Consider the following 25336-nt stretch of genomic DNA (forward strand, 5'->3'; position numbering starts at 1 on the left):
TAAGTCAAATAAACAAAAAGTCAAAATATTTATGCAACTCGTCACATGCAATAAGAATAAAAGTCCAAGTCAAAGTCAAAATTGCTTGATGCAGTACCTGCCTGCCATATTATTAACGCAACTACTCAAATTCACATAAAAAAAAAGAAACAATCCCTTTCTAAAAAAAATATCTCCCTTTTATCATTCAGTTCATAAAAAAAAAAGAAACAATCCCTTTCTAAAAAAAATATCTCCCTTTTATCATTCAGTTAAAATAAAATTATTACCGACAGTTTTTACTAATTTGAAGTATAATTCATTAATAAAGAAAAAAAAAAGTCAAAAATATGAAATTATTACCAATAGTTTTACTAATTTGAAGTATAATTCATTAACAAAGAAAAAAAAAGTAAAAAATATATTAAAATCGTATTTGATTTGCATAAGTTAGTTCTTTTAGTGAGAGTAAGATCATTTATGTTTGAAAAATTATTTGATAGCTGAAAAAAATAGCTGATAATTAAAAGGTTGATAAAAAATAATGTTTTTTTAAAACTAACTAATAAGTTTGTGAATAAAATATGTTTAGGAGAGAATTGTTAAAAAAAACACTATTTAAGTTTATTGAAATATTAATATGATTTTTTTTTTGTGAACTAGTTATATACTAACTTTTAGATTGACAAACCTCATAATCTAAAACAAACTTGAATTTTAAGTTAGATATAATTTCTAGCTTTCTGAAAAGCCATTTAAAACAATTTTTTAATAAAACCATGAAGTTTTTTCCATAAACTTTTAAATATATCTTTGATATATATTTTTTCTGAATGGCAAGCGAAAATTTAGCATAAGAAAAAAAAAATAAACTAGAAGTTTAAGTTAAAGGGTTTTGACACTGTAGCACATCAATGTTTGGTCAATTTGCACATTTAGTCACAAAAAAATTTGTTGTGCTCAATTGATCCTTAATGTTAGTAAATACCAGCTAATTAAAGGAATGGGAGAAAATGTTATCGGTTTAAGCGTCACGCTGGCGTGTATTGGCTTATGTGGACAAGCATTTGACCATGTCATCTATAACGTGGAAACCTTCCTTAATTGAACCTTATATTGAACCATCGACGATACTTTGTTACCCCAAATTAGGTCGGTGCCTCCCTCCCGATACTTTACACTCAATCGATATAATCAAAACAATGTCTGCCTCTTCCAGTCGATCGATCAACCTCATGTGTGTCGTAAACCTTCGTAATGATGACCCCTGTCCACCTTGCGATTGTCAAGATGCAATAAGTGTGGAACGGACAGCTTGGACCGACGATAATGTCGCTCATAGGTTTTGGAACTGCAAAAACTCTTTGGTAAGTATTCCTTTTGTTTACTTACACCGTATTTGTTATTTTGAGCTGGGAATGTACACATTTTCATTAATTTCAAGCCTAACCCTAACTTTGGTTTTCCCTTTTAATTAGTCAGTTGAGGGTCCAAAATGCAAGTTCTTTATGTGGAAAGACAAAGAAATGGAGGAGGGTTACTACAAAGAACAACTTCGCAAGATGAGGTTTGAGCTAAAAAGGAAAGAAGAGTTTAGTGAAGTTTCGAAGGTTCAAAAGAAGTTGGTTAAGCTACAGCAAACTATGGAAGCAGATAAGCAAGTGCTTGAGACACAATTGATGGAGTTGATGAAGCAAAACAGAATGTTGAAGTGTGGGATCTTTGTTATGGTAGTTATAGTCATTGCTATGTGGTTGAAATGGCCTTGAAAAGTGCAGCTGATCAAATAGGTGTTTATGGTTGATGGTATATAATTCCAACCAGTTTTTTGGAAAGTGTATGGGTGGATATTAAAAGTCGTTTGGTTTTTTGGGAAGTGTATGGGTGTATGGGTGTATGGGTACATGGTCATGGTTAGATCCTAGTTGTAATGTATAGTCAGGTTTTAGGTCGAATGTTTGTTTGATCAGTGTGTGTATGGGATGTTAGATGTAATAGAATGTAGATGTAATGAGATGGCAGTACATGGGAACAATTGTAATGACTTTGTGTAGATTCAATGAATGATATGAAAGATCCTAGTTATGATATACCTTGCTAAATTTTATAATATGCATGTGCTCCTTTTAAAAATTAAAGTATGGGTACCACATTGTCGGCTATAAGGAACTCACTTGGTCCACTTAAAAGTGCATTGTGTTTGGAGTTCTGTGCAGGGGTATATATGGAAAAGTAAGGGTTAGTAAGGGTATATAGACCACTGACCACACGTGGTATATAAGGACATAATCAGTGACAATTTTAAATTATCTATATATGCAAATATATTCCCTTTCCATGCAGTTTAACCAGACAAGTTCTTGTCATGCATGTAACTGTTGAATTAGTGTCTAAGTTCATAACTATTTTGGTATGTACTTGACCCGATGGTCCATGGTCCTTTTGGGTTGCCTTCACCAAAGCAACTTGATATGATGAATTATGGAGAGAGAAGATTAATTATGATTTATTAATATATTATGAGAATAATATATTAAAGGAGAAATCATATTGTTTAATTAATATTAGTCAAGAATTAATTGATAATTAATTTTGTGGCTAAAAGAGATTAATTAAACTTAAGGGACTGGAACTGTAATTATAAGATAATTGCATTTGGGCTATCGATAACCTTGGAATAATAGGCTGGACGAATTATATGGGGAAACCCATTAGAAATCGTCCAAGGGTTGTTCTAAAAGGGTCCATGGGCTGCTTAGGGCTTAAGCAGTCAAATTAGGGTTTCCTAGTTGAAAAACCTAATAGCCTACATGTATATATAGTACCCTTAAGCCCCAAAAACGTGGCTAAGAGTTCCACTAGGGTTTCCACACGTTTAGGGCAGCCTCCACTCTCCTTATTCTTCATCCTCTTGCTCTTGGTGTTTGTGAACCATTAGAGGAGTGACATTTGTGACTCTAAGCTTTCTAAAGTCATTACAAGGAGGATTTGAGATTGTTATTGCTACATAACAATCAAGGTAAGATCTAAAAACCCTTTCACATGTTAATATGATTAATTGTATGCTAGATCTAGGGTTTAAAGTCTTGGATGAATTGCATGTACAATAGAGAAACCTAGATCCAAGCATTAGGGTTGCATGAGCACATAGGATGTTCTTATGGCTAAAACCCATCAGTGGTATCAGAGCCTAGATTGGTTTCTATTGTATTGATGCCTTTGTTATTTGTTCAAGCTTCAAAAATCAAATTTTTGGTCCCCTGTCTGATGAAATCGGCGAGTTCCAATGTGGACTCGGCGTGTAGCTCCAACTCGGCGAATCCATAGAGGAACTCGGTGAGTTCGAGCGTCAGAAGGAGGCAGTTTCAGGATTTCTTGCTGTTTTGCTTGAGGATAGTTGCCTAAATTGTTTTGGGTCTTTAATATTCGAATTTTATCTTATATTTGAGTATATCCTTGATTAAACAAAAGATATTTACCAATTTATTAGATAATAACTTCCTTATATGATTGATTATTTGTATTAATTGGGTAACTTATCTTGCAAGAAATTGAAAATAGGTCAAATTTAGATAATCATTAAATTAATTGTATAATTTAAATTATTTGCTATTTGATCCTTGATATTTTGAAATGTTTCAAAACTTGCCCTCAAGTTTTGGAATTTAAAAGTTGATTAATAGTTTAATTTAGAAATGTTAAATTCTAAAACCCTAGTATTGTTTTGAAAAGTTCAAATCATGCCCTTATGGTTTTATTAATTAATTAAGGTGTATAATTAAAAGAGACTTAATAAACCCATAAAGTTTTGGTTTACATTTAATTAAATTAAAAGTATAATTATTAAATTAGACCACCAAGTATTTTAAAAGTGTAAAATACACCCTATACTATATGTATCATTAAAAGTCTAATATTATATATGTATGAGTAAAGTGTCAAGTCTTACCGTTAGTAGGCCTCATTCACGAAGGTAGTCTATAAGGGGTGTTTAAGGAAATTACCTATAAAATGGCGATTGAATGGGTATCCACTCTTACCCACCGCACTCTTGACTAGTGGAGGGTCGTTAGCCGAACGGGTAGGACAGGACAGAAACCTTCCATTATAAGTATAATGAAGTACAAAAGTAACTAAATGCTTTTACAAATTCCCAATCTTAGTTACTTTAGGCAAAAGTGAATTGATGCAATTCCATGAAATTACACTTTGTGCCCTTGCGAAGACGTTAGTGGAACGTGTGTGGTTAACCAGCACACTAAATGGTTCTAAGCAAAGGTAGCAAAGGGTGACTTAATGTTTGTCATAGTTCGATGGAGCGTGTGTGGTTAACCGGCACATCGAATAGGTGATTGTAACATGTGGGGGCACCATGTAGGTTTGCATGGTTATTCACACCCACTTTGTGATCCTCGGTATCCCAGTCACAAACTAGAGGGGCGTATCGAGATTTAAACATGCCATTAAAAAGTTCAATGAATCTCAAAAGATCTAGGAATTTTCAATAGATTTAAAACTTATATTTCTTTTTCGTTTTTCATGGTGGAAATTAGTGAATCGTCATTCACTTACCTTCAAATATTCTGCAACTAGATTACGGCATCCTTTTTCTTGGTTGTAGAGTATTGTGCTGGGTCCTAGCCTTAATATCTCATTTGGGTGATTTATTAAGGACTCAATCAATCAACTAACTTGAATTTAATTTTTCTCCCGTTTTGTAGATGTCAAAGTATGACAACTATGGTCTTCCCAAATCCCGTGGAACAAGCCTTTCACATGAAGATGATATTCCACGATTCGATCGAGGAACACGAGATCATGCTTCACTTCCTCCACCTCCTCCTATTATTCTCCCTAACTCACAAGTTCAAAAGATTGAAAAGTTCAAACTCACTCAAGCCCTTTTGGCAAGTAAACATGAAGAAGGAAAGCCAGTGTGTGCACACATCCTAGAGATGAAGTCACACATTGATATATTAAGAATGTTGGGATCTGTGTTTGTGAGGAGCTGGCTGTTGACTGGGTTCTTCAGTCAATTCCTGACTCATATAGTGAGTTCGTAAGAGAGTACTATATGATGAACCACGATGTAACCCTCATTGATCTCACCTATATGCTTATTGTTGCTGAATCAGCAATGATTTGGCACATTGGAAAAGCAAAGTTGATTGGTGGATCTGACTTCTGGACCTTTATGGATATAGGCAATGGCAACAAAAGGCATGCCATGATCGAAAAGTTTGATCATAAGAGAAAGGCAAAGTCAGAAGTAGTTCCGTGTGCTGTTCCAAAGAAGTCAATGTGCTTTTATTGCCAAGAGAAGGGGCATTGGAGACGAAGCTGTCCTATTTACCTAAGAGATCTGAGAGATGGGAGAGCCAAAACGTATGGCTCTGCTTTAGGTAAAATCCATTAACTAACTCTTTTAAGTTCCTATTCTAGATTCTTAATACATGATGTGATAAGATTACATTTCGATGTCTTGTAGGATCGAAGAAAAGAGAGGAAGCTTAAGGGAAGAAGTGAGCGAAATCTAATCGTGAAGAAATGAATTTCGATCGCATTACTTGAAGATTAGATTCTTAAGCTACTACTTGGAGTTAGAATAAGATTGCTAAGAAATATGTATTAACATAGTTTTTCAATTGAATTGCATTGTAAGGACAAATTTTTCCGCAATTAAATAAATTTTGATTTATATTATTTATTTATCCTTGCAATGGCATGTATGAAAAATTGATGTTTGAATGTTTCTATTATTAGCAATAATGGATTTGATTCTTAATTATGTTATTTGTGGAAAGGTCAAGAATTTACCAAATAGGGAAAGTTTCTCATCGCCCAAGTTTCAATTGGACAGAAACTTGGAATCATACAACTTGGTTGCATGATGAATGAGAAATTTCATATTTGGAAATTAGACTAATTCGTTGACAAAGTGTCAAGTGAAGGACTAGGAGATCAACCACACAAGGTTGTGTGTTGATCAAGTCCACCACAAGAGTAACAAAGATATTCGTCATGATTTACTAAGGTTAAGTAAATATGATTATACTTATGAGATTAAGTGTAATTCTCAATTGATTGAAAGAGTTTCAATCAATAGCAGAACGAATAAAGAAGAATCAAGTAGGCAAAAAGATAAAAGTTTCTCTATTCTAAAAAGAAGGAAGAGTACCTTTTATTATGTTTTATGATAAGTCTTAATAATTAAGAACCATATCTCAATTGATCCTCTAAATGAGTCTTAGTGCAATTGTATGTCTGAGAAGAGGAATCAAGAATTGAAGAAATGGTTAAATCAAGAAGTAAATCATACTTCGTTCCAAAACCAAGTCTTAGAGTTAAGATTGTGACATTGAGTGACAAGTCTTAAGAAGGTTTATAACATTCATCAAATGTGGAAAGTTGTGATGTCTTGGATAAGACAAAGACCAACTAGGACCAATTTTGTGAAGTGTTTTGTCTTGATAAAAGCTACACTAACTCTTGAATATTTGTTTGTCAAGAAATGTTTATTGACAAGAGAATCTTATATGTCAAGGAGTCAGTGGGAGTCTTAATAGTCTTGAAAAGTTCAAAAACCTAATCAAGAATAAACCTTATCGATCATCACTAGCACACGACTTGAGGTTTACGACCTATCGTGTTGACACTATCTTGTTTCTGTGCCGTTCCAATCGAGTTAATTATGCATATGAGTTCTATGAGTTCTCATTTGAACACATAAAAGGCAAGCACTTTGATCAATGAAAATTACATTGATAGGAAAGGGTGAGCTGCTTAACTACTTGGAAGACATGGTGGGCACTCGTGTTACCATAAGGCAAGAAATCAAGATTGAGAAGGTTCGGTCCATATGAGTTTGGATTTGTCGCAAACATTGGTTTTGACAAATTCGCATGGATAGGAACACATACACCATTAAAATCTAAGTGTCATAAGATTCCCTCCTTCATGAAAATGATTTTGAGGAAATGCTTTCACTAAGAGAGATTTTAAGAAGATAGTGATTGTGAAAATTGCATTCTCGAATTCGATTATGGTTACGATATATCCCTTTCCATGATTCGAATTGTGAGATTTGGCAATTAATTAATCTGAATTGTTTAGACACATATATGAGCTATCTAAAGGCAAAGGTGTATAAGTTTAAGAAGCTCAGATAAAGGATTATCATGTCAAAGCTAGTGGGAGCATAAATGTTATGCTTATATAATAATAATAATCATGATAGTGGGAGCATAAATGTTGTGCTTGTATGATTATTAAGGAAAGTATTGCAAGTTAGCAATATTAGTTATAGAAAACAAGAGTTACACTTTGCAAAGTCGTAAGCATTAAATAGTTGTTTTGCTATAATTAAGGGAGAGAATATTATGCTTCATTTCAAATCTAAAGGCTTAGGTTGTGGAATGTTAATAAATATAGTCAAGGATACATAGTGTGTTCTCAAATTTCGATTATGATTATGGCATTGTTCGAATTGTGAGAACGTAACACAATAAAATATTATGGCAAAAGATTGATAAAGTATCATATCTTTATGTAAGACATTATGCATCGTGTCCCATACGCTTCGGGTAAAGGATCGATTCCAGATGCTATAATATCTGACCATTCTAAAATTTTCCAAATGTCTAGCGCATTTAGAGGGAAAAGGACAAGAGTAGGTTTTGACTAAGATAATTAAACAACTATCAAAGGACGATCCAAAGCTCGCTGAGGATTGGTCGCTTGTGAGTAGTTGGAAGTATAGTATTGGATGGAACATATTGACATTATTATAGATAAGATTCTATTAAGAATAAGTTGTCATATGGCAAATATGGAAATGTTTCCATATTAGGAGTTGGATATTGAGAGCCTATGTCGAGATTAGAAAATTTTATACAAAAGGATGTTCAAAGGAATGTACTTTGAGTGAGAGACATCATGTCTATGGAATTGTATTGTAACAATCTCAAATAGAGAACTTTGTAATTTCATTGGCAATAGTCATTGTGACTTTTGTGCTATGACGTTACAAAAGGATCATTGCATAAAATGTTAGAATCTACCATATTCTATAGGTGGCAAGAATTTGAGATTCTTTCACTTGTGAAAGGATTGGGAGTTGTGAAATGAGTATGATTGGAAATGTGTTCATTTGATCTATTTCACAAAGTAAGAACCGTAGGTAAACATTGTGTGCATGCTAAGAGCATGGGACAAGTGTAGTAATAATTCAAGTAAGAAGTTGATTACCCGAAACAACAAATAATGAGTAATCGATATGGTGATAAATAAAAGGTGTTTTATTTATACTCAAAGGTTTGAGGCCATATGGGATTAGTATTATTCTTGTATTTCACTTTGCATATTTTGACTTCCTGAATAATTTAATTGGTTCAGAACAGTCAAATTATTCGAACGGGCCACAGTCGTTCATATGTTGGAAGTAGATATGAATGAAGACTGTCATGAATTGGTGTGTGGATTGTCTAAAGTGTATTAGACATAAGCAAATGTTTGCTGCAACGTTCATGAGTGCTTATGAATATGATTTGAGCATTGGATTAAACCCACGCTCACTTCATGGATTTTATCACGAGTGATTGGTGAGACGATAACATCTTATATTCTTGAAACCGATATGTGTGAGTTGTATCTTGCGAGTCGGTTACACAATGATAATATGTAAACGCACCAGTAACTTGGTGTCATAAAACATATTGTTGTGTGTGATTCGGTGAGTGAGTGCAAGCAAGCATTGAATCAAAGTTTATCTGTTCCTTTTATCCTAAGTAGGATAAAAGCGATATCTTTGGGCCCCTCGATGATTTAGTGATGACATTAAGTGCTTGGCCAATCCAGGGCTAATTTGATGTGTTCAGTTGTAGTCTATTATCAGTCGTCATAAATCGGAAATCGAGAAACAACACATAGACAGAGAGAATGATTTAAATCCATGTCTCGGTCTATACGATATTTAGAATGGAGGAATATATATGATCCCTTATCTAAAGGACGCGTATCTAATAAGATCAGAGTTGACAGCGGCTTTTGAAAGCTACAATTGCAGATCAGTATCTGAAGTCATACGCAGAATAGTTATTAGACTTATCCAAGTGGGAGACTGTCGGATTAGTGTCTAAGTCCATAACTATTTTGGTATGTACTTGACCCGATGGTGCATGGTTCTTTTGGGTTGCCTTCACCAAAGCAACTTGATAGGATGAATTATGGAGAGAGAAGATTAATTCTGATTTATTAATATATTATGAGAATAATATATTAAAGGAGAAATCATATTGTTTAATTAATATTAGTCAAGAATTAATTGATAATTAATTTTGTGGCTAAAAGAGATTAATTAAACTTAAGGGACTGGAAATGTAATTATAAGATAATTGCATTTGGGTTATCGATAACCTTGGAATAATAGGCTGGACGAATTCTATGCGGAAACCCATTAGAAATCGTCCAAGGATTGTTCTAAAAGGGTCCATGGGCTGCTTAGGGCTTAAGCAGTCAAATTAGGGTTTCCTAGTTGAAAACCCTAATAACCTACATGTATATATAGTACCCTTAAGCCCCAAAAACGTGGCTAAGAGTTCCACTAGGGTTTCCACACGTTTTGGGCAGCCTCCACTCTCCTTATTCTTCATCCTCTTGCTCTTGGTGTTTGTGAACTATTAGAGGAGTGACATTTGTGACTCTAAGCTTTCTAAAGTCATTACAAGGAGGATTTTCGATTGTTATTGCTACATAACAATCAAGGTAAGATCTAAAAACCCTTTCACATGTTAATATGATTAATTGTATGCTAGATCTAGGGTTTAAAGTCTTGGATGAATTGCATGTACAATAGAGAAACCTAGATCCAAGCATTAGGGTTTCATGAGCACATAGGATGTTCTTATGGCTAAAACCCATCAGTAACTTCAAATAAACACAACAAAAAGCTCAAAATAACAACCAACTTATTTAACACAAAATACACATCACATAAACCAACATAGTTTCATACAAACTAACATAGGTAATAGCAGTTTCATAAAAACAACAACAATACACCAAAACACATCATTTCACACTACATACCATGTTCATATCACATAAACCAACACTTAAAGTTATTCTAGAGTAATAGGTTTAGCTTCTGAATTCCCAGGTGCATCTGCACCACCAACTTTCTTGCCCAGCTTCAAACTTGATAATCCTTTCAGATTTCTTCCTCCTGATTTTCTTCAACAGGGTCGCAACTGGTGTTTCTATAGCCTCTTGTTCTTAAACATGAACCTGACCAGGTTCTCCATTTGCTGATGCATCAAACTCCAAATGAGTGAGTTCCACCTCATCATAGTCTTGTTGTACATGCACCTCATTGACTACTTCTCCGCCATCATTTACTGCCCCTCCATCATCATTTACTGCTTGATCACCCTCATGCACTTCATCACCTTCATTCATTGCATTAGCTTGATTATCTTCATCATCCTCATTGAGTGCTTCAGCTACACCCTGATTGACCAATATGAGACATTATTAGAAATTAAAAAAGAAATTGTAAAGATTAACCATTTAAATACTTATTTACCTGTTTTGTTTTTCTTTTATCTTTGATTTTAGGATGCCTTGTTAAAGTACAAGCTCTTTTGTTGTGTCCTTCAATCTTACAAAGGCTACATTTTTGTTTTTTCCCAGCCTTGGATACCTTCACCTGCTCCTTACCTTTGTTTTGTGTTTGGGTAGTTTTCTTTGATTTTTTACTTGACTGGTGGGGGTTTTCTATTGCATCCCTTTTCCTTTTAGTTGCAGGTCTCCTATGCATAGTTCTACGAACAGGAGGTAAAGGTGGAGTGTAATCAGTTGCAGGCCACAAATTACTTCCATTCATAGGTGCTAATCTAAACTTGTATGCCTTCATGTAAGTGATGCTACTAAACATTTTGTCCACATATGACTCCACATCCCTATTCATAAAACTAATAGCTGCAACAGAATGGACACAACCGATTTCATTAAGCTGCCAAAGCCTACATGAGCGAGTTCTTTCTTCAAGATCCACCTCATAAGAATCTGTAGTTCCTCTTACTTCAAACTGATTTAGTCTACTAGGTAAAACTTGGTAATGTCTTAGACCCTTCTTAATCTCATTCACTATTTCTCTAATTGTTGGACAAATTTGGTTGCCCCATCTTAGACCCTTGTATTTCTTGTTAAACACCTTCTCCATTATATACATCCTCAACTCCTCTAGCATGGTGATAATTGGCTTCTTCCTAGCATCAACAATCACAACATTAAAACTTTCTGACATTCCATTCTCCACGGCATCACAATATCTTCTTGGTTGGAAGTAGGCCCTTGACCATGTTTTGGGGTATTAGTCCATCAGATACTGATAAGCACTTGGGTCTAGCACTTCAAGCTCTTTCATGGAAACCTTAAAATCTACCTTTGTTGTTGCTTTACATCCCTTCCAGAATATGCTTTCATATTGGACACCACTATACCTTATCCTAAGTTTTTGGCTAATATACTTGGCACACTGCCTGTGCTCTACATATGGAAGGAGTTCTTTCACATCCTCATTCAAACCCTATTAACAAATTCCAAATATAGTGAATAAGGATGCAAATAGATAGGGGAATTAATTACAAACAATTAAATTACCTTGTGTTGATCCGATATTACACTGTATCCATAGCCTAAGTTAAGTCCCAATTCATCAATGAGTAAATCCAAAAACCACCTCAAATTTTCCTTATTCTCCACACATACTACTACCCATGCAATGAGATAAATCCCATTGTTTGCATCCCTTCCAACATCACATAATAACCCCTCTTTGCAGATCCCTTTAAGGAAACAACCATCTAAACCTGTTATCTTCCTGCATCCCTCCTTCCACCCCTTCTTCAATGCATCAAAGCAAACATAGAACTTACTAAAGTAGTTATTCCCATCTGGCATATGATTTACATCAAGCTTGGCAGTGCTACCTGGATTTGATCTCCTAATCTCTTCTGCATACGACCATAACTTTGCATAATGTTCAACTAGGGTACCATCTATTAATTGGGGTGCATATTTCTTAACTCTCCTGCACTGACCAACACTAACATGAATACCAAACTTCTGTGACACAGCTGTTCTTAGCTTTCTAACACTCATCTTTTGTCTAAGTAAGAACTCTCTTGTATAATGACTCTCTATCCAAGCATAAGTGACCATGGACCCTAACTTGTAGTTCCTTGCACATTTGTGGACTAGCTTTAGAGACTTAATTTGGAAGCTTGATTCATCACTCATCCAAGATGCCCACAACCTGAATGTGCACTCACCCTTTCAACACTTAACCAACAATCTTTTCCTATCATTTTTCTCAAAGCAAAGTTGGTACCCATTCGCAGCAGCATAGTTGCATAACATTGATTTTAATTAAGATGGATCTTTGAACCTCATACCAAGTATTGGGAACTGATTTTTCCATGGAACTAAATCATTAAAAATGGAATGTTGTTGAGTTACATTGGCATCCTCTTCACGCCCATCATCATCATCATCATCATCTATGTTGTTATCATTCCCCTCCTCCTCTTCGCCACATAATCTATTTAGAAATTCATCACCCTTTGTCCTATTTATAGTGACTATGTCCTCATTAAAGTCCACATCCATATCTGTTAGGTTATCAATTTCTTCCTCATTCTCACCACCATCAATGCATGAATCATCTCCATCCTCCTCTTCTATTTCAGAACCAAACCAATCTTCTATTCCTTGACCATCATGGTCCACATACATACAAATTTTACCATCTGTCCCATATGCTTGAAAAAATAAACCACCATAGTCTTCATCATTAGCAATAACAATTATCTCATATATTAAGGGCTTACCTGGTTCACAATAGTATAACTTCTTTATACTTTCTTGCATGAACCGTTCGAGAAAGGTGGTACATTCACTGTATGTCATTCCAGAAAAATTGTGATAATTGAAAGTGAAGTTGATACCATGGTTATACGAGAAAAGATTTCTAAGAAAAACACCTTTGAAGTTCAGCTCCACTATAGGGTGGAGTCCATTAGGGTTTGGCCTCAAGCTAGACATTGTGGGTTGGTTGACTGCTCACTGACTTCGATCTGAGAAAAAGACTTTGAACCCTAGGTCTAGTGCTTCGTATTCACTGTAAGATGAGAAAAAGGAAGAGCGAAGGAGTGTTCTGGCTAAATAAATGTGTTTATTTTGACTTCTAAACCCTATGTGGATAAAATAAATGACATATATAATGTAAACTTATTCCACATAAGCAATACCACCAGCTGTTCCGTTTACCAGGTGCATAAGGGGGCAATTAACCGGTGTTTACTAACATTAAGGATCAATTGAGCACAAAAAAACTTTAGTGAATAAATGTGCAAATTGACCAAACATTGATGTGCTACAGTGTCAAAAACCCAAAGTTAAATTACAAGAAAACAATAAATGCTCCATGGTCCTACATGCCACGACATAAAGAATAAACAATGAATGAAATATTGATCCCATTTCTTTCCAAATTACATCGAGTCCGAAATTATATCTTGTAACAACTTCCAAACAACACCGTTAACTTTTAATGATATCCATTTCACCCAAGCAAACTTACTCTCAGTATCATCATTACACACATCAATTAAACATCTCAAGTTTTAGAACCAAAAAAATCATGTTAGAATCTCCATTCCACTACTAGCTATCTCGCCCTTGATTGAATTGAAAATTCTCAATCTAAATTGCATTTTAAATTTTATGAGTTGCTATCCTTTTCTTTTTAAAGCTTATGCAAACTAAAAGTCTTACAAAAACTTCTTAAAATCTAGATAAAATTTCCGACTACAAAAATAAATAAGACATTATAGTTCAACATTAAAATTAACGAATTCAATAATGCAAGAACTTATTAATCATATATGGATTTTTTTTTCCTACACGATAAAAAAAATTGGTGAATCTAGAATAAATAACATGTGGTTCCGTAATTAAGTAAAGCCGATAAAAATAAAAGAATTCAACAATATTTGACAAGTCGGATACGTCGAACTAGTAAAAACCAACTACTTTGTAAAAAGCGATCATGTCGAACGTCTTAAAAACAAGTAAAAACCGGTTTACTCGACCTCTAAAACCGGATTTTTGCAAAAAGATTATTACTTTACATGATTTTGTCTCTATTGTTTTTTAAAAGGTTAGTTGCAACAATCATTTAATGCAACGAACAATGTAGGTAGGTTTTGATTTCTCCCCTTTAATTCCGACTATAAAACCGTATAACCCTTCGTCGTTCTTTTTTATAACATTGATAAATTACATCTCTTTCTCTTTTATATATGATGTGAGATAGGTTTTGATTCCTCCCCTTTAATTCCGGACTCTTAAGTCAACATATGCTGATAAGAAGAAATTTAAGTTGCTTACTGCTATTTCTTACAAGTTGTTACGGTCTCTTTAGAAAGCTAGAAATGATAGGGTTTTCATGAAGCAGAAATGCAACCCAGTGATAACGACATATGATATCTAGATTTTATCTTTTAACTGAAATTAAGAATACAGGTAATTTTTAGATTCCTTATGTTGGTTCGATTGATGTATCTCTCCTTTATGTATTTGTAATTGTAATTTTTCTAGCACCTTGCTAGTGATTTTAATCTTATTCCGTCATTAAAAAAAACTATTTGATTTTTAAATTTAAGTATAAACTTTCCACCATTTATTTGATTTATTTGTTTCTTATTTTGTCTATTATAAGTATGTCTTAAATTTTATTAAGATATTTCATAAAGTTTTGACATCTATAAATATGAACGAAGATTAAAAAATTAGGTGGGTCTTAAGACCCATCTTGATTCTCGTAACAAGAAACTCTTAGTTTTCTTTTTTCTATTTTTTATATGTTTATCAAACGACATTACTTAGAAATTAGTTTATCATACAAAAAGTAGAAATCCAACTAAAATCTTATTTCTTAGTTAACAAACACAATATAAAAGCTAAATTTAGACTACTCAACAATAAAAGAACAAAAGCTAATTGATCATTAAAAATTAAAGTAAATTTTATGGAATATATCATATTCTGTACCACGAAGTTGTTTTCTGCAAAATAAATAAATAAATAATGTTGTGAATGTACATGTACATAATATCAAGACAAAACTTCAAAAATGGTCCTTATGGTTTTCGAAAATAGCAAGTTTAGTCCATAAGTTCAAACAATCTCACAGATCGTCCCTGTGGTTTCAAAACTTTTAACATTTGGTCCTTCTGATTCACTCCGTTACCATTTAGCCGTTAAGTCAGGGGTATTTTTGTCATTTCATTACTCAGGGACCATTTATGAGGTTTTCTATTACTTTTTTTAAATAAATAAATAAATTTAATATGCAAGGGTCCTACCCCCCTCTCTCTCTCATATGTCAATTTTCATCTTAGAAAATCCAGGTGCTTTCTCAGTTTCTCTCTTTATACAAATAAACACTTGTCATATGTATCCATCTATGTACATATCTCTTCTGACTTACTATTTCCATTCAACAATTTTAGTGGTAATTTTGTAGCCTTCGATTCCAGATTTGAGGATTTTAAGTCTTTTTATGATCTGGGTTTTCTTCCATTTTCTTTCTGATGAATTTGCAAATCTTTATCTAGGTTTCAGATCTAGCGGGAGAATTAGAACCAGAAAATACACACACATGGTTCTCAATAAAAGCTTCGTCTTCCCAACGTCATCTAAACTCTAAAATTGATCGTGTTCTTCCTCATGGTTCTTAATAAAACTTGTATCGAGTAGGGTTTCACCATTAGTCGAACTGAAATCGAAATGGATAATCACCCAGTCTATGGTGTGGTTCTGCTCAGAAACAAAACGGGTCTCCACCTTAGCGATTTGTATCTTATTCGTATGATTGAAATCAACATCTTCTACAGCGTTGACGTCGGTTTCTTGTTCGAAAGAGTCGAAAGGGGCGGGTTGAGATCCAAATTATATGTCTGTGGAAACCTCTGTAGAAACCGGTCCTTTTGATCTTTCTCGTCAATAAGATATCCAAAAACGCCCCTATTGTTTCTTTATCCATCACTGCATCTCTTGAAGCTACAACTCCGGCGACAAGTCTTAACAGCCAAAAGGGGAGCCACCGGAAAACTGACTCCCTCAATTCGTTCGCTCTTCCTGTCGAGCATCAACAGTCGAACACCCCCACTTGTTGCTAAACTGCTTTGCTCCTCCTTCCCTCGCTACCACCGTTGTCAACATCAGATGAGATAAACCAAAAACACATCAAGAGCTTGCTTGTAACACCAAAAAAAATTCAAACAATTTTTCGCATTTTTAAAAAAAAACATGTATTTTCATTTACATCCACATTTTAAAATATTGTATCATCACTATCTCAATATAAAACCCCCAAGATCAAAACATATGAACTCCAGTGTGCGTGTCTACGAGTCATGCCGGCGCCTTCCCGCGATCATCACTGGTACCTGAAACACCACACATAACACTGTAAGCATAAATGTTTAGTGAGTTCCCTAAAATACCACATAAACACATATCAGCCACTCAAGGCTATAACTCTGTTGACCCTCTGGTCGAATATCTCTGTGGGACCCTCTTGGTCCCATAACTCTGTGGACCCACTGGTCCTAACTCTGTAAACTCTGAATCATGCATATCACATATCACAATAAATCACAACACATAATATCATACAAATACCCTGGCATGTAACTCTAGAATACTCTGCCACATAACTCTGTTACCACACTAGGTAAAGTATAGTGAGAAGACTCACCTCAGATGTCTCGGTATATCTCTGACTCGTAGAAATATGATCTAGCCTCCGCCTAATCACACAAAGTAAATATTCACATAAATATAACTCTCGAGACTAGACTCAACCCTCTTTAAGTGAAAGACCCTTTTACCCCTCTATCAGCTCAAAGGCCACATTGTTGACCAAACCCTAAAAGTCAACAAAAGTCAACGGTTAAACTTTGACCCGACTCGTCGAGTGCACTTGGGCGACTCGACGAGTCTACATGTGTCTACTGACTCTCTTAGTCCCTCTTGGCACGTCGAGTTCTTCCCCTTACTCGACGGGTCACACCTGTCATGAATCGCGGGGCCACCCCGACTCAACTAGCTGAGTCTCAAGAACAACTCGGCGAGTTCCGCCTTGAACTTCAGTCCCCTAACTCTCCCTGACTCACCGAGTTATTTCCCCAACTCGGCAAGTCTACTCACTAAGTGATTTTCGGGAAACCCTCATCCTACTCGCCGAGTTGGATCTTCGGACTCGGCGCGTTCATGTCATGCACAAACTCCATAGACCTCCTGAGGTCAGATCTGTTCCTTTAATCCATAGATCTGACCTTCCCAAGAGTGATAATCACGTAAAGTTCGGACCTTGACACTCATATAACATCTAAATGGTCTAACTTGGTGATTTAGCCCCAAAAATGACATCCTAAGCTCATGGATCCCAAAATAACTCATAAAATTCCAATGGTTAAGGTCTCTGGACCTCTTTGGGTCCAGATCCAAAGCATAGACTCGAGAAGGGACCAATTGTTCCACTTATACATCCTATAAAGGGGTTAGAAAACCCTAACTCTAAGAATCAACACCAAAACTAAAGAAGGTCCGAATAAATACCTCAATATGAACTCTATGAACTCTGAAGTCACCAAAATCGCACCTCCTTCAGCCTCCTCTTGCCTTGGTCACCTCTTTCTTGCAAATACACCAACAAAAGATCAAGAATGGCCTCTCCTTCCTCACAAATGCTCTAAATCTCTTAGGGTTTCTCTCTGGGGTTTGGTAGCCGCAAATGACGGCCATAAGGACCTTTAAATAGGTCTTAAACCCAGGAAATTAGGGTTTCATTAAACAGCATGGACTCGCCGAGTCCACTCATGAACTCGCCGAGTCCGGCTGTGAACCCGGATACTAATCCGCGACCATACTCAACGAGTCTAAACACCAACTCGCCTAGCCCCCTCTCAATCTCCAAAAATAAAAGGAATAATTAATATACCTGGGAATCTGGGTGTTACATTGCTTTTGGTACGTATCTATCTATTTTTCTTGTTGAACCTCCATAAGCATCATCATCATCATCATCATCGAACCCACCACCGAACACCATCCTCCCCCTTCTCTTCCCCTTCGGAACCTCCGAGTACGACGATTTAGGCACAAAATGCAATCTCTAATAACAAATTTAGATCCAGATGCAAGTATGGAGTCGGGGGATTTTAAACCCATATGAAATATTTGATCCTGGGTTCACTTTTTTCTAATTAGATTCGAGCAAATTGCTTTAACTGTGGAGGAAGGTCATACGATGGACCATGGCTAGAAATTACATATAGTTGGGTGATGGAGTGGCAACGATTTTCCATGGGAATACCAATCAGGGTACAAAGCCATCTAAGCACCTCCAAATCTTGGGTTTTTAGTTTCCAAGTTTTGATTTTGGTTACCAGATATAAAATGAAGATGAAGTTGATGCTTTTGGCTATCTGGCATAAAAGAGAGAGAGAGAGAGAGAGAGAGAGAGAGAGAGAGAGAGGGAGAGAGAGAGAGGTGGGACCCTTGCACATTAAATTTATTTATTTATTTAAAAAAAAAGTAATAGAAAACCTCATAAATGGTCCCTGGGTAATGAAATGACAAAAATGTCTCTGACTTAACAGCTAAATGGTAACAAAGTGAGCCGGAAGGACCAAATGTTAAAAGTTTTGAAACCACAGGGACGATCTATGAGGTTTTTTGAACTTAGGAATTAAACTTGATATTTTCGAAAACCACAAGGATCATTTTTGAAGTTTTGTCTAATATCAATGAGTATATGCTTTCGAGTTACATCATGTTTCTGCTCTTAACTTTTTTCTTCTTCAATTTAAAAGGCTATCAACTTATCAATTATCATTATATCCTTTTTTAGATAATATGAGAAACGAAAGAAAAGTCAACAAGACATGAACAACGTCCATACGTCGATTTCATGTACATGTAGTCTTCCAAATGTTATGTGGTGGTAGCTTAGTCTAAAATATATGTTTTATGTCTTATAATCTAATATTTGTCCTATATATAATTTAATAAAATTATTTAAAGATAGATTAATTAATAAAAATATTTATTGACAACGACAAACTCAAAGTCATTAAACTATTGTCAAAAGGACGATTACTAAGACATAGAAAAGCAAGACAAGTTCATAAGTCTACCGTGAAGAAAAGATATACATCTTTCTTTTTAAGTTATGTTTAATTGTCTATCTAAGAAAAAAATAATTGTTGGTTTAAAAGATAATAAGCTAACCGATGAAAATGAAAATGATGTTCTATAAAAACGAGTTAGTTAAGAAATATAAAATGACACAAAAAAAATTATAGAAGAATAATTTAATATTATAAAACAAATGCATAGTATATTTACTTTATGATATGATTCAACATTAATTTAACATTATTATTCCATTAATTTTTGACCACCAATTAATTCACAGTTCTAATGATTAATCTTTTTAAACGTTTTTTGTAATAAAGTTAATTAATTTATTATTATTTATCTAAAATGTTCTATAAAAACTTTTCATTTAAATTAGTTTTTTTTTGAAAAACAAATTATATTTACAAAATTATTAATATAGTAATTAACAACTTCAAATTATTTAGGTTTTAGTGGAATTTCTTAATTTATATTATATTTCAATATTATTATGGATATTTCGTATCTAATGCGTGGCTCCGAGCTAATATTATATATATATTTTTAATTAAAATGATTTATTAAATGGATATGGATGTTCAAAAAAAGAAAACAATACTTTATAGAGACGTGTAGTTTGTATTCATAATTGTGAAAGGAAAGATATTGCATCTTGGGCTAAAAATCTATTCAAGGCACATGCAGTAGTATTGTCAAAGTCATAGCGATTCTTAACAAACTTGCTATCGATATTTCTTATATTTTTGAATTTCAGATTGAGGACGGAGCACACATCCTTTTTTGCTCGATGATTGGTTAGGGAATGGAAGCCAGGTTACAAAATTCCCATCTGTATGTGCACTTTATAGGAAGAAGTCATGTTTTATAGTTTACAGGTAGGCAGATGGTAGCTTCTCGTGATCTTGGAAAATGCAGCCTTGTAGTTTGCAAGAGATGTTGGAGTTGAATTCGATTATTAATATGGTTAGCCAAGTGGTGTGGTCTAATGGCCCTAATGATTGGAAGTTGAAGTTGTCAACTGATGACAAGTTCATTATGAGCGATCTTAAAGGCCTCACGGATGAAAAATTGACCGTTCTGGCGAGCAATCTCACTATTTGGCTTCAATTGGTTCCTATTAAATGTATTGGATTTGTTTGGAAGGCTTGTTTGGGGCGCATACTCACAAGGGCGGCTCTATCCAAGAGAGGTATTAAAGTTCCATCTTCTTTTTGCCTAATGTGTATCAATGAGGTGGATACGGCAAATCACATTCTCTTGAATTCTCCTATTGTGTTTGATGCTCTCGTTTGGATCTTCAATTGGTGTGATATTTATCCTCAAAAATTTATTTCGATTTTTGATTTTGTGAACTTTGTGGTCACATGGGGGAATTGTCCCCAAAAGAGGAAGATATTCCTTGCTATTTGCTAAGGTTACTTGTAGTGTGTTTGGAAGACAAATAATGATGTTTGGTTTAACTAGTTAGAGATGAATTCTTCAAAGCTGACGGCTAATATGATTTCTTTGGTTTTTAGTTGGATGAAACATAGAGATAATTTTGGTAATTGTAAATGAGAAGTTTGAGTTTGTTCCTCCTTTGATATTATGTAGATTGTTTTCTTTTTTTTTGCATCGTCTTCTTTCTTTTACACTGTGACAATTTTTATAAAATTTGTCATTTAAAAAAAAGATTTATTAAATATTCATATAAAATCTAACTGTTTTTTTTAAATAATTCATTATTGAACAGGTTTATATCAAAACATTTACATCGACACAAATATCACATAAAAAAAATCACATGTTGTTTTTTAAATGTAAAACTAATTGTATATAATAATGAGTTGGCTGTATGCTTAAGACTGTGTTTGACGTGCCACAGCCAGCTGATAAGCTAGCTTATTTTTTGAGTTTTTTTTATGTTGTCGTGTTTGGTAAAGCAAAAAAATAGCTGATAAGCTAGCTTTTTGAAAAGCTACTTAGACTAGCTTTTTAGGAGATTTTTTAAAATTTTTCAAATACACCCCTTAATTAATTATAGAAACACATATTCTTACATGTCCTTTTATGTAATTTTATATATTTCAGCTAGTTTTACCAAACGTTATTTTTTATCAGCTAGCTTTTCAGCTATCAACTAGCTTTTTATTTAACAGCTAGTTTTTCAGCTAGTCCGCCAAACATAGCCTAACTAAACTATATAATTTTTGGAATATAATATACAAAATGAACAGAATGACATTTATACACATTTTTAAGGGTTGATTAATTTTGTTTTTGCAATCCACAGTTTTAAAAATTCATCATGTGTGTTATGAATCAATCCTATCTTCTTAACAAAATTATTACAATAATATCATAAAGAATTTGTTAGAATAGTAGTAAATCCTCTATGGATGAGGCCATGTGTAAGACACACCAGTCACCACCATGTGAATGGGATCTAGGTTTATATAAGATAATAAGATCACCTTTTTATTTCTTATTTTTTTTATACAATATAATCGATATTTATAATTTTATATATATCTAACCCCTTGTTATACAAATAAATAAAAACCAAAGTTTTATTAAATCACATTTAATTTAATTATTTGATGAAATATAATCATCCAATATATCATACCATTTAATGGGTAGGAAGAAATCAAATTTCTCATTATCAGCTGATGAATAAAAATATTCAACTCTTTTGAAGTAGGATACAATATCTTTCGAGTTATTTTAGATGAATTTCAGCTATTATAACAAGATCAAAACAAGAAAGTTGTGTAATTGTTCAAATATCTTGTAAACCTTGAAACGAAGTTTGATTGATCACTGTTGGAAGCTTTGTGATTTGTATATTTGCATGCTCTCAATGATTTCTGCAACGCCTTTTAACTCATATGACAAGCTGCGAATGTCTCATCGGCAGGCATTCGGCGACGGAGGTTCGCCGGACACCTCAGCTATTGAAGAAAGTTATCCAATTAGACGACGGCGTCGCTGGATCATCAACGGCAGTCTCCGCCATTATCGTATTCCTCTCCACCACCACTTCATGTTCTCTGTCCCTTTTATGGCCTCCACCGTATTCATCCATCTTCTTCAACGACGCAACCTCAAGTGGAAAATTAAGAATCGCCTTGCTACCTCGCATCGCAAACGCCGCTTTATCGTACGCCTCCGCTGCTTCAATCGCACTATCGAATGTGCCTAACCAAACCCTAGATCCGCGACGTTTTGGATCTCGGATCTCCGCCGCAAACTTCCCCCACGGCCTCTGCCTCACGCCTCTGTATCTCCTCTCTTCTCTCCCTCCGGCAGTTCGTTCGACTGGTTTTGTGGATACCGGATTGGTGGTTTCATGTTCTGTGGATTCAGTTTCAGAAAAACTGATAGTACGAGTTAAATCGTAATCAATGGAATGATTGGAGAAATCAGAGAGAGGAGAAGTGGTTGAAGACGAAGAATCACAGTGAGAGCTGGAAATGGAGCAATGATCATCGGAGTTAAAGCTAGGTGTGTAAGTGAAATCGGTGAAGATTTGATCGATAGGAGAGGATTCAAATTCGTCTAGAAGGTGTTGCCTGATGAACTCGAGAGCTGCAACTTCATTTGGTGTCGCCATGATCAAAGGAATGAAGCTTCGATTGAAAAAGAAGATTTATGGAGTAAATTGGAATGGAGTAGAAAGGGGAGTGGAAATAAATATTTATAGGGAAGGAGTCCACAAAAAATCGTCATTGCGTCGAAGGTTCCAAATTAATCATTTCTTTTTATAAAGCATAAAGTTTTCAATTTTATGATAAATCAAAGGAAAAAGTAACCACATAAAGACTCATTTAGTCATTTATCCATTTTAATTTTATGATAAACAATATTTGTTTGGAACTTCAAACACACCTAAACTATTTCTAATTTCATTTAAAAAAAAACACCTCTAACACTATTAGACTAGACTCTATGGTTACATATTAATTTGATTACAATTTTAGTTGGTCAAATTTTTATATTTTATAATAATAACCATGTAACTGAGTTCGGTATTTACTGAAATATTACGAGTAGGCTTCTGTTTAATTTATTTGTATTTGTCGTTTCTAAAAGAATGTGTATTGAAATATATTGTGATTAAACATTATTTTTTTCTTTGAATTGTTTAGAATTTTAATTCTAATAAATATTTATGTGTGAATTAAAATAAGTTGGAGTGCAATGCAAACAAGAGAGGATACGTTGCTAATATTTACTTTTCATATTTTGTTTATTAGGGGAGCAAATCGGACAAATTATGTTGTATTTATGTTTGGCATGATACAAAATACGATATTTTATGTAACACGAACATAATATAACACGATGTCGTGTGTTATTAAACTAATATGAATCGATTAAAAAGATAAACACGACAAAGATAATATAAAATAAGATTTAATTATGTAATTAATACATAATCATATATAACACAACAAACACGACAAATACGAAAACACAACAAACAAATGTTAAATTGTGTCAACTTCGTGTCGAATTTTGAACATAAGCACGACACAATACGACATTGTGTTTTTTGCATTTATCACAAACAAGACATAAAGTTAACTTTCAATTTCCTTATAATTTTGTTTCGTATCATGTATTTTTATCAAGTCGTATTATTATTTGTCATCTTTATTGGTTATCACTTATCAAAAATATGAAAAATAAGAATTAGTAACGTAATCCGACTTGTTTGCAATACCCATGTCATAATATGCGAGTCAAAATAAATTGTATTTAGACGTTTTCAGAAATCTTTTTTGACATATTTCTTTCGGTCTTATTTCAAGTATTTTTTTTTTCACAATACTGAGTAAAAGTTATCCATGAATTTAAAAAGATATCTCAGACGAGCCAAAACCGAGTCAAAGACTTCTAAATATTATATCAAACAATTTAAGTATAACTGAATCAGACACAACCTCTAATTAGATCCAATAAAAAAAACATCAAACAAACCTTATATTCTATTTTATTATCAAATAAATATATTTAAATAAAATATCTCAGTCTTTTTCATGAACTTGTTTTAAATAAAACCACGTTCATAGTTGAACGACCAGCCTCAATATTTTCTAACTCCGGTGGCATGTTTCTTACCTTTTCCATATTTTGGTGAACACATAATTATGCGTTTAATTAATCAATCAAATTAACATAAAACATCATCTTTTATGAAATTTACGTTCTCTAGGTATTTCATGTACATATTCCGTGTCATGTCAAGAAGCTCGAACTCGGGTTTTTAAATCGGCAAGAAGTTGCAATAACCAGACAATCACTTGTTTATTTATTTACCTATAACGAATTATAATGAACTAATAGATAAAGAGACAATTTACATAAAAGTATTTTTTTTTCTTTTTATTGAAATCATTATCATTTTAATTTTATTAAATAATTGATCACCTACTCACCAATTAACAAGTCACCGATGTTTTTAGAAACCCAAGTTTTCATTGAAGACCAGGTTTTGATATTTTTTCTCACGAAAAAGTCATTATGATTCGATAGTTTTTATATTATTATTATTATTGTTGTTATTATTATTATTTTGTTTTTAACCTTTTTAGTTTTTTTGGTATTTGCATTTTGTCTAAAAAAATTGTCAGTTTTCCCAAATTTTTTGTATGTATGTGAAACAGTAAAAGTGTGTATATTTTGTAGAAATAAAAGAGAGAAATCGAACAAAAAAACCCAAAAAAAGAGTCGCAAACATATAAAATCACGTGCAACACGTATATACATATAAAAATAAGAAATAACTTAGAAATGTAAGTAATTATCATTTTTATTCATATTTTGTCAATTTTTTGTTTTTCTTTCTGTTTTTATATATCGTTACCATTGAATTTTTGAATTTTGTGTAAACTACATCTTACGTCCAATCGACATATACATGTGATATGTGAAATTATAAGGACTAAAAGGGTAACTTATTTATATTTGATTATTTATATTCATGATTGACCATTAAATCTTCATTTCGTGTTAAAATTGTATCCTTATAACAATAATCCGTTTCATCTCCCCAAATTGTAGATTACAACCATTATAGCCAAACTTTCACTAGACACTA

The 25336-nt window shown here is 33.8% G+C and overlaps 2 protein-coding genes across 2 annotated transcripts; both read right to left on the minus strand.

The window, feature by feature from the left end:
- Window positions 1-10251: 10251 nt before the first annotated feature.
- Window positions 10252-12141, minus strand: LOC111905123 (uncharacterized). The gene is made up of 4 exons (XM_023900800.1): window positions 11641-12141; window positions 11367-11566; window positions 10562-11246; window positions 10252-10485 (listed from the first exon to the last, which is right to left on the minus strand). The coding sequence occupies exons 1-4, from the start codon at window positions 12139-12141 to the stop codon at window positions 10252-10254; spliced, it is 1620 nt and encodes a 539-aa protein (XP_023756568.1).
- A 9720-nt stretch (window positions 12142-21861) lies between these two features.
- Window positions 21862-22918, minus strand: LOC111905112 (ethylene-responsive transcription factor 5). Its single transcript, XM_023900787.3, has one exon. It carries the CDS (start codon window positions 22844-22846, stop codon window positions 22181-22183), a length of 666 nt encoding a protein of 221 aa, XP_023756555.1. The 5' UTR covers window positions 22847-22918; the 3' UTR covers window positions 21862-22180.
- Between the last annotated feature and the right edge of the window lie 2418 nt (window positions 22919-25336).

Source organism: Lactuca sativa, chromosome 6 (assembly GCF_002870075.4).
Source record: "Lactuca sativa cultivar Salinas chromosome 6, Lsat_Salinas_v11, whole genome shotgun sequence".
NCBI lineage: Eukaryota > Viridiplantae > Streptophyta > Magnoliopsida > Asterales > Asteraceae > Lactuca > Lactuca sativa.